Consider the following 10,213-nt stretch of genomic DNA (forward strand, 5'->3'; position numbering starts at 1 on the left):
CAAATTTAATATTAATTAATCGTACGGATACCTGTAATTATGAGGGTTGTCACATTTTTGAATCATAGCTCCCAGTTAAAACGCCATAACAGAAAAAAAAAAAAAAAAAAAAAAAGCTTTTTTTGAGCTATAAATTACAACAGCTCGAAAAACCATTTTTTTACCCAGCTCTCAGTTAGAACGCCATAACAAAAAAAAACTATTTTTTGAGCTATAATTACAACAGCTCAAAAAAACAATTTTTTTGAACGCCAACGTGATCAGCAAACTTTAACGAGACAAAACTGACCCGTAAATAGTGAAAATGACCCGTTTCCTCTATAAAAAGGCCCGTAAAGTGGCTGCCTCGCACGTTTTTGTCTAAAAACATGCACGATAGGCCAACTTTAACAGGCCAAAACTGACCCGCCCGTCAAACGTGCAAACGGCTCGTTTTCTTCTTCGCCTTAAACGATCCCTATGCGGTTTATATATGGGCCAGGTCAGTTTCCGGGCCGGGCCAATTGGCAATGAGGTGTGGCCATGTAAAGTGGCCGCCTCGCACGTTTTTGTCTAAAAACATGCATGATAGGCCAACTTTAACGGTCCAAAACTAACCCGTCAAACGTGCAAACGGCTCGTTTTCTTATTCGCCTTAAAAGAGCCCCATGAGGTTTGTATATTTGCCAGGTCAGTTTCTGGTCCGGGCCAATTGGCAATGAGTTGTGACCATGTAAAGTGGTTGCCTCGCACGTTTTTGTCTAAAAACATGCATGATAGGCCAACTTTAACGCACCAAAGCTGACCCGTCAAACGTGCAAATGGCCTGTTTTGTTCTTCGCCTTAAAAGAGCCCCGTTAGGTATGAATATGGGCTGGGTCAGTTTCCAGGCCGGGTAAACAAATGTGGCATTTAAGTAATATTTAAAGAAATGGTATTTCTATACAATAGACTTAAAAACAAATGTGGAAATTAAAATAAAATTTAAGGAGTCAGCCAAACCATAAGGAGTCAGCCAAGCCGCAGGGAGAAGTCAGCAAGCCGCAGGGAGGAGTCAGCTAAGCCGTATGGAGGAGTCAGCCAAGCCACAAAAACCAAACAAAAAAGGAAAAAAAGGATGCGTCAGTCATGCCATAAGCCAGACACATCAGCGTCCTTTTTGGCTTTCATGCATTGGCCGTTGATGTAAGAGGCTTGTCAGATAGGTGTCACAACGCCATTAAACGGACGCAATAAATGACAGACAGACGCCTCCCATCGTTGAGGCGTCGCTCCATGAATTGTTGAGGGTGACATTTTAATAAAATTGAGTTGGTCAACTTTCTTTTTTGTAATTTCCCCTTATATTTATTTCATTCTGTTTTTTTTTTTTTTTAATTATAAACACCTGTTTAGCCCTAAAATGATTTTGAACTGCTTATTAGTATTTTATTTTTATTTTTCTTTTCTTCGACCAACTAATTTTAGAAACCAGATTATTTATTTTCTTAAACGAACAAGTGCAAGTAATGTTCCCTCAATTCAAACCATTTAATGACAAATCAAGGGATTCTACGTACTTTCTACGCACGTAATATGAATCGATGAATCAGTAATAAAATCTTGAAAAATAAATGAAACAACGGTATTTTTAAACATCAGATTTGTAAATTTGAATTTTGTAGATATACTTATCTCGTATTTAGAGAAGTTATATTAAACAATAATAATTTTCAGTTACAAATAATAAAACTTCTAAACACCGACATTGACAAAATACATATAAATAAGTAACACACACCCTAATTTCATATTCACCATACTATAGCTACTAAATAAATTGCTTCAAAACTCACTATCTATACGCTATGGAGAAATACGAAAGAATCATGGAAATTGGACGTGGGGCTTATGGAGTTGTGTGGAAAGCCATGAATAAGCAAACTAGTGAACTTGTTGCGATCAAGAAACTCATCCAAGAATATCACACAGCGGAAGACTGCATGAACCTGAGGGAAGTCAAATCACTCATCAAGATGGCCAATCATCCGAATATCGTAAAACTCAAGGAGATCATACGAGAAAACAACACATTGTTCTTGATATTCGAATGCATGGAATGCGATCTCTACAAGTTTACAGTTGCAAGAATGAAACCTTTATCCGAAACCGAAATCAGAAACTTGTGCTTCCAAATCTTTCAAGGTCTTGCACATATGCACCACAAAGGATACTTTCACCGTGATCTCAAACCGGAGAACCTTCTTGTATCCAAGAATATGGTAAAGATCAGTGATCTTGGTATGGCCCGCGAGATGAATGGTAAACCGCCATATACGCAGAATGTTACAACATTGTGGTATCGTGCCCCGGAGGTGTTTCTACGTTCTCCATATTACAATTCTTCGGTTGATATGTGGGCAGCTGGTGCAATCATGGCTGAGTTATTTACCAACCAACCATTGTTTCAAGGTTCTTCTGAATCAGATGTAATGTATAAAATCTGCCGAGTGTTGGGCACCCCAACTGAAAGTACGTGGTTCTCGGGGCTTGATCTTGCTAGAAACATATGTTATCGGTTTCCTAATTTCCCTGGTGTGCGGTTCTCTGAACTATTGCCGATTGCAAGCTCTGATGTGGTTAATCTTATTGCTTCGCTTCTTTCGTGGTGTCCTTGTGAAAGACCCACAGCCATACAAGCGCTTCAGCATCCTTTCTTTCATGGGTGTTATCGCGTGCCTCCAACCGTCCGCCTTGAAGACACATGTTGTAACATTCTTAATTCCGTACCACTCGTGTTCAGAATTGCTAGGCAACGAGAGCTGTTGAAGGAGACAAGAAGCTTAAGAAGTTGTGTGACTGGGTCAGAAAGAGTGGATGCAAGTGAAGATCCGATTCGCAAGCTCCTGTTAAATCCATTTGTGTTTTTGAAGTAAAAGACGTGAACGTATATGAAACCGAGGTGAACTTTGTGTAGGGTTTTAGTTTGTATTGGATTTGTTCTGGTTAATCAATATTGAATGACGTTTTGAATGCCCAGTGACAAACAACTGATATTAATACCCAGTGATGAATGTTGTAACTTTTTTAAGTTTTTTTTAATTAATGTGTAGATGCAATCGTACACTTATAAGTGGATAGTGTAAGTTCTATCGAATGGAATAAATTTAAGAGTTGGTTTAGGGTTATGTGAGTTTGCCCTTAAAAATTATATATTAGTGTGTAGATAATTTTAAAAAAATATTTGCTATTTGATGGGTAATACTCTTTTATTCGAGCCCTAATAACTTTAATTTGGTAAAACGGGAGCCCTAAGAAACACACTATAAATCGATCACTGAGCCCTTTGTTTCAGATACTCAAACTTAGGTAGCATTATTATTGCTTTTCTAGACTTTGAATCGCTTGCCTTCAGTGGCTGACCAAGGATTTTTTTTTCAATGGGGTCCTCATTTTTCGGTGTTAAGATTTTTCACCAACCAACGTTAGAACTTTTGGGTCGGTCGGCATTTGGGTCGAGGCAGGGTGATGAACATAATAAAACACAATATCATAATAAAAATATATGATCATTCCTTATTTTTTTAAACGCACAATAAAAGTACAATGCAAAATTCGAAATGTAAACAAAAACAATAAAAAAACATTTATAAGTTGTTCCCTACGTAAGGATCCATTACATGTTTGCCTACTTTCCTTAAACAAGTAACAAACCAAGCAAAGTTACTTCCATCACAATTCAGTTATTTGGTTGTATCCTTTAGACTCAAAACAAACAGCCGAGATCACCTTGTAATTCGTCCATCTCTTAAATACCATCTTCATACAAGAAAGGCACGAAAATCCTTCATTTCTTCAACCATTCAAATCAAGATTCTACTTTGGAGACCTGCTATGCACTAGGAAAATGCTTAGACAGGTTGTTGCGCATGCGTGTGTTTGTTTTTTTTTTTTTCAATCTCATTCTTTAAAAACATTAATGTTAGTTTGAATTTAAAAAGACCAAAAAAGCAAGTTTTATAAGACTAGAACCTTTGACCTCTTTGTTTGAAAACAAAGTGATTTACCACCATGCTTGGAAAACAAAAGGATTTACCAAACTTTTTTATGGAGTCCTTAAAAAAACAATTGAATAGTTCTACTAGATTTTTTAGAAATATTAGGGTACGAGGACCTAGACCCACTCTATATAAGTCTGCCCCTACTTGCCCTCAATGTTGTTGTGATATTTAGTAACATAACTGCTTTTTTTGTGTAGAGTGTGTTTGTATTAGTTTACATCATGCATACATTTGTTTTTCCTAATGACTATGATGGTGCATGATGTGTGTAAAATGCAACATATAAATTACATCAAATGAGTCATAAAACTAACCCTTTTTTAGTACTAATGTTGAAAAAAACATGTTTTTGTCTTCCTCTTGAATTTACAGGACTAAAAGAGCTTAAACGAGCAAAAGGAACAAATATACAGCAAAAACCAACATAAATACAAAGAAAAGGGATAAACGTGACATGCCCGACCCCTCGGCAGCATCCCCAAAGGCAAAAACAAGAAACAGAAGACTGACCACGGGGCCGTGCCCACTGGACACGGGGGCGTGGTCAGCCACCTGCAGAAAAGACAAAGCTGTGGAAGCTTCTACGCCCACCACAAGGGCGTGCCCAGCTCAGCACGGGGCGTGGTCAACGCTAAGATACGCAGAATCTTGCAAAATCTTGGTAGTACAGATACGCTTCTGCCGACGGGCCGTGCCCAGCGAACACGGGCCGTGTGGAGCCCTATGCTGACAAATGCAATTAATGAATGAAGAGATAGGGATGGCCACGGGGCCATGGTCGGGCCTCTGTTCAGGCTATAAATAGGGGTGCTTGACTCAGTTCAAAGGCATCCCTTGGCAAACCACTACTCTCCTACTTTGCCACCACTCCACCACCAACAGCCACCACCATCATCCATCATCCACCTTTAGAGTGTGTAGTAGTCTCGGGATCCAACATCGATCGTAAGAGTTCTTGCCAATCAAAGGCCATGTTTGGCTAAGTCTCTTACATCACTTGGTGAAGACAAGTCTTTTATGTATTATTTTTAATCTTTCGACATTTTTATTTGGTTTTGTATTAATGACTATAATAACTAGCTTCTTATATTGAAGGTGAATTTTCTTTATCATTTGTCCGTGGTGTCTTGGCATTACTTTACTGTCTATATAAAGTAAAAGATTTACACCATTCATATCTCTACGGTCTATATAGAGGTATGTTGGCTACCTGGTCGGGGGTTAAGGGAATGGTTTAGTAAGATTCTTGCCTTGTTCAGTGTATAGATCCTGCAAGGACCTGGGTCAAACTTACTAGGACCTCCTTCAATAACCACTGGTATTGGATGGCGGGGGTGCGAATGGCTTGACCCCCACATATGTAAACTACTATTAATACATTAAACCAGCTACTTGGGATTGTATCCCTGCTGACTCAAACCACTTAGCCGAGGGTAACGTCACCTTCAAAAGAGGGGCCTACCACTTTTCGCATTAATAACTTAATTAATTATCTTTCAATATTCCGACCCTTTGGGATTGTATCCTTGCTTACTCAAACCACTGGGTTGAGGGTAACGTCACCTTTAAAAGAGGGGCCTACTACTATAACTAAGATAATCTCTTAAAATTTCTGAAAGTGCAAAAATCATCAAAGGATACTTAAAAGGCGAGTCGGATCCAAGTGATTCATCTTGTCTATATGTTTTTATTTCATTTTTATTTCTGCATTTATAGTTTTTATTTTCATGTTTAAAACTTTCTTCTCAAAAATTTTAGCTTGATTAGACGTTGAGGATAAACCGGTACTAAAAGCTCTTGTGTCCTTGGACGACCTCGGTATCTTACCAACGCTATACTACGCTCACGATGGGTGCACTTGCCCAAGTGTGTGTTTAGTGTTAGTAGAATATCGTGTTTTATAAATTTAAAACTTGACTAATGTGTAAAATAGGCTTAAAATATCAATAAAAACATATTACACAAGGAGAGGTTTTAACATGTCTTGGTGGCGCGACCATGATAGTCACGAAGCACACACAAGCAGTTAGATGTAAACACATATAAAATCTCAAAACTATTTTCAAATGGGTTTGTTAGGATGTTTTTATTTGTGTTTTTAATTCTAAGTTTGCATGATAAAAGGTAAATGTGTTATCATTATACTTGTTCCAATGCTTAAGTTGAAAAAAGTAAATGTTTAGATCTTGGCTTAATTGATTTATCTTTGTATTAGATTGCAATGGTTCAACTTTATTTTTTCATTCTTGTACAACCTCTTTATATATAAAACAATGACAACAAGTAAGGAGATGATTGCTCCTCTAAACATGGCTACTATTGACTAAATAATTGTACATAAAAGACTTGATGGAGAAGAGGATATTGCTCCAACAATTATGTTGTTTCCTTATACCTCCCGTCAATGCATTGTGCGAAATCTTTCAAAACGGTTTTGGTAAACTCTTGGTGAATATATCGGCGACTTGTTTGTTTGTCGAGATGAATTTAGTGTGAAGCTTTCCCGCGGTTACCAATTCACGGACAAAATGATAGTCGATGTCAATATGCTTTGCTCGTTTGTGAGAAATTGGATTTTGACTTAAGAACAAAGCACTTTTGTTGTCACATAAGAGTGTCGGGCGACCCGGTGGAAGGGCATGAAGTTCCCGAAGAAGATTGGTTAACCAAATAATTTCTGCTGTCGTATTTTCCATTGCTCTATATTCAGACTCACAGCTGGATCTTGACACTGTCGGTTGCTTTTTGGCGCTCCAAGAGACCAAGTTTCCTCCTAAGTAGATGCAATAGTCGTAAGTGGATCTTCTTGTGTCGATACATCGAGCCCAATCTGCATCTGAATAACCTAATAAAGTAGTGTTATGTGGACGATCAAATGTTAAACCATGTGCTAAAGTGCCCTTAACATAACGAAGAATCCTTTTAACTAGCTGGAAGTGAGTGGTTGTGGGATTTTGAAGGAATTGGCTAGCTTGATTTACGGCATAAGAGAGATCAGGACGAGTGATGGTGAGATATTGAAGAACACCTACAATGGAGCGATAAAGAGTGGGGTCATGAAACGGTTGGCCTTCGGAGGTGAAAATGTCTTTGGATGTTAAAGGAGTGGCAACGGGTTTGGAGTCAAGTAAACCGGCTCGGGTGAGTATGTCATGAGCATATTTGGATTGATTTAGAAACAGACCCGATTTTGTGTGATGAACTTCGAGACCGAGAAAAAAATTTAGTGAGCCAAGGTCCTTTATTTTGAATTCCTTGTTTAGGCAAGATGTGAAGTTAAGGATGAACTTTTCATTGTTCCCGGTGAGAATGATGTCGTCAACATAAACAAGAAGATAAATTAAGATACCTTGGTGATTGTAAATGAACAAAGATGTGTCGGCTTGACTGTTTTGAAAACCACGATTAAGAAGGAAAGAGCTTAATCGTTGGAACCAGGCACGAGGTGCTTGTTTTAAACCATATAGAGCACGGTTTAGTTTACACATATGGTTGGTTCGGTTAGAGTCTTCAAAACCCGGAGGTTGTTCCATGAAAATGGTTTCGGTGAGGTGACCATTTAGGAATGCATTATTGACGTCTAATTGACGAAGAGTCCAATTGTTGATAGTGGCGAGACTAAGAACCACCTGGATGGTGGAAGATTTGACAACGGGACTAAAGGTTTGAGAGAAATTGAGCCCCGGTATTTGTGTGAACCCCTGAGCTACAAGTCATGCTTTGTAGTGATCAATAGATCCGTTGGATTTGTATTTGATTCTATAAATCCATTTGGAGCCAATGATGTTGGTGCTAGTGGGGCGAGGAACAAGAGTCCAAGTTTGATTAGCATGAAGGGCTTTGAGTTCGTCATGCATTGCTTGAATCCATTTGGGATTTTTGAGAGCGGTTTTGATGCCTTTTGGAATATGAGAAGAAAATAGAGAGTGATGTAGAGGATGAGTGGTGAGTTGAGCAAGGTGTGGAAAATGTTTTGGTTTGAAAATCTCATCCTTTACACGAGTGATCATGGGATGGGAATTGATGGTTTGGGTAGATGTAGAGGGTGCGGTTGGTGAGTGTTGAGGTGGTTGTTGATGGGCTTGGTTTGAAGGAGGTGGAATGAGGGAGTCTGTTGATGGGGTTGGGGCGGATGATAGAGTGGGAGGCAATTGGGCAGTAGATGGGCTGGAGGGAGCGGTAGGTGTGGGAGGGGGGGATAGTGCATGGTCCTCCCAACCGCCGGAGTGATCTCACTCCGGGAGCCGCTACCCGACCAAGCTAGCTCCGTGGTGACTTCCCCATGCCGAGTTCTTACCCTGGGCGACATATGCCACTCCCAAGACTCGAACCCAGTACCTCTAGGAAGAGGTGGGTGTCGGTGGCCAACTGGGCTACCCCAGTTGGTTCGGTAGGTGTGGGAGCCGAAGGGGGGTTATTGGATTGTGGGCTGGAATGTGTGGAGGTGGATGGACTGGAAGCGGGTGAATTTGGTGGGCTTTGGATTGGGGTGTTGAGATTAATGGGTAATGGTTGGGGTGTTGGGTTGAGAGAAATGTCACAGCTAGGTAGGCACGAAGTGGGGATTTTTGATAAAGTTGTGGTGGTTGGTGAGGGAGTGGGATGAGTGGTAGGAGTGGGTATTTGTTCCTCAAAATTGGTGGTAGGTAAATCGCTAGTATCAGTGGTTGTAGGGTTTTTGTGAAAAGGTAGAACGTCTTCATCAAATTTTGCATGGCGAGTTGTGTAGACACGATCCGATGATGGTTCAAGACATCGAAAACCTTTATACTTAGGACTATAACCAATGAATATGCTAGGGGTGCTTCTTGGTTGAAGTTTATTTTTTGTATAGTCTCTAAAGTAGGGAAAAACTCTACAACCAAAAATACGCATGTTTGAGTAAGTGGGTGGTTGATTGAACAGGATTTCAAACGGTGATTTGTCGTCTAGAAGTTTTGTGGGTAGACGATTGATAATGTAGGTAGCAGAAGTGAAAGCATCAAACCAAAAGGTGGGTGGGGCATTGGTATTGAACATCATGGCAAAACCTGTTTCAGTGATGTGGCGGTGCTTCCGTTCGGCCCTACCATTTTGTTCGGGTGTGTGAGGGCATGACAATCTATGATGTATGCCTTGTTGTTGAAAACATATTTGAACCTGATGATTGGTGAATTCGGTGCCACCATCACTTTGAAAAACTTTAACATTTGTTGAAAATTGGTTTTGAACAAAAGTTAAGAAAGTGGTGAGTATGGCAAAAAATTTGGATTTTGCTTTTAGTGGATAGAACCAAGTGAAACGGGAATAGTCATCGATAAAAATAACATAGTACCGATAACCATCCTTGGAAAGCACGGGTGCGGGTCCCCAAAGGTCACAATGGACTAAGTCTAGAACATGTTGTGCGCGTTTTGGATTTTTAATAAATGGTAGGTGTTTTGCTTTTGATAATTCACAAGATTCACATAATCATGGTTTGGGTAATATAGAGGTAACAAAAACACGACCAAGTTTATTTAAAGTGGAAATTGTATCAAAAGAAACATGTCCTAATCGACTATGCCATTTATTGAATGATGCGCGCAAGTGGGATGCAGAAAGTGCAGCAACGAGAGACTTGTGACCTTGGATGAGAACATAAAGACCATTTTCGCACATTCCTTTAGCTAGAACCTCTGCTGTTTTTCGGTCCTGAATTTGGAAAAAATCGTTAGAAAACAAAACATCAACCGGAGAATCATTTGTTAACCTACTAATTGAGAGTAGATTTTTTGTTAAATTAGGAACAACTAAGACATTTTGTAAAGTTATGGATTTCTTTAATTTAGTGTTCCCAATATGAGTAATGGGTGATGATTTTCCATTTCCAAAGGTAACACAAAGGCTACCATTGTGAGATTTTGAATTATTAAAACCATTAGTGTAGGGTAACCTATGTGTTGTAGCACATGAATTAGCGGTCCAATACGGAGAATCGGATGCTATGTTGCATTGGGCATGAAATGCCTCGGCGAGATTTGCATCAATAGGGACTGATTTTTGGGCAAAGGAGGCGAGTTGAGGACAGTTACTCGCATAATGACTAGTTTGGCGACAAAGTTGGCAATGAGGAGGTCGTTTGGTGTAGGAAGAGGATCGGCCTCGTGAGGCAGAGGCGCGGCCTCTTCCACGAGAGGAAGAAGAACGGTTATGAGAAGGTTTGTTCGGGTGGG

At 39.7% G+C, this 10,213-nt stretch overlaps 2 protein-coding genes across 2 annotated transcripts; one reads left to right on the forward strand and one right to left on the reverse strand.

Moving 5' to 3' along the window:
- Positions 1-1,769: 1,769 nt before the first annotated feature.
- Positions 1,770-2,991, forward strand: LOC110905581 (cyclin-dependent kinase F-4). The gene has a single exon (XM_022151223.2). It carries the CDS (start codon positions 1,827-1,829, stop codon positions 2,892-2,894), a length of 1,068 nt encoding a protein of 355 aa, XP_022006915.1. The 5' UTR covers positions 1,770-1,826; the 3' UTR covers positions 2,895-2,991.
- Positions 2,992-6,442: 3,451 nt separating this feature from the next.
- On the reverse strand, positions 6,443-7,552 carry LOC110906911 (uncharacterized mitochondrial protein AtMg00810-like). The gene has a single exon (XM_022151971.1). The coding sequence runs from the start codon at positions 7,550-7,552 to the stop codon at positions 6,443-6,445; it is 1,110 nt and encodes a 369-aa protein (XP_022007663.1).
- Positions 7,553-10,213: the final 2,661 nt, after the last annotated feature.

Source organism: Helianthus annuus, chromosome 14 (assembly GCF_002127325.2).
Source record: "Helianthus annuus cultivar XRQ/B chromosome 14, HanXRQr2.0-SUNRISE, whole genome shotgun sequence".
NCBI classification, from domain to species: domain Eukaryota; kingdom Viridiplantae; phylum Streptophyta; class Magnoliopsida; order Asterales; family Asteraceae; genus Helianthus; species Helianthus annuus.

Bases quoted from the DNA above. Each gene is read 5' to 3' on its own strand.
- LOC110906911 (XM_022151971.1), bottom strand. From the start codon at position 7,552: ATGGAACAACCTCCGGGTTTTGAAGACTCTAACCGAACCAACCATATG.
- LOC110905581 (XM_022151223.2), top strand. From the start codon at position 1,827: ATGGAGAAATACGAAAGAATCATGGAAATTGGACGTGGGGCTTATGGA.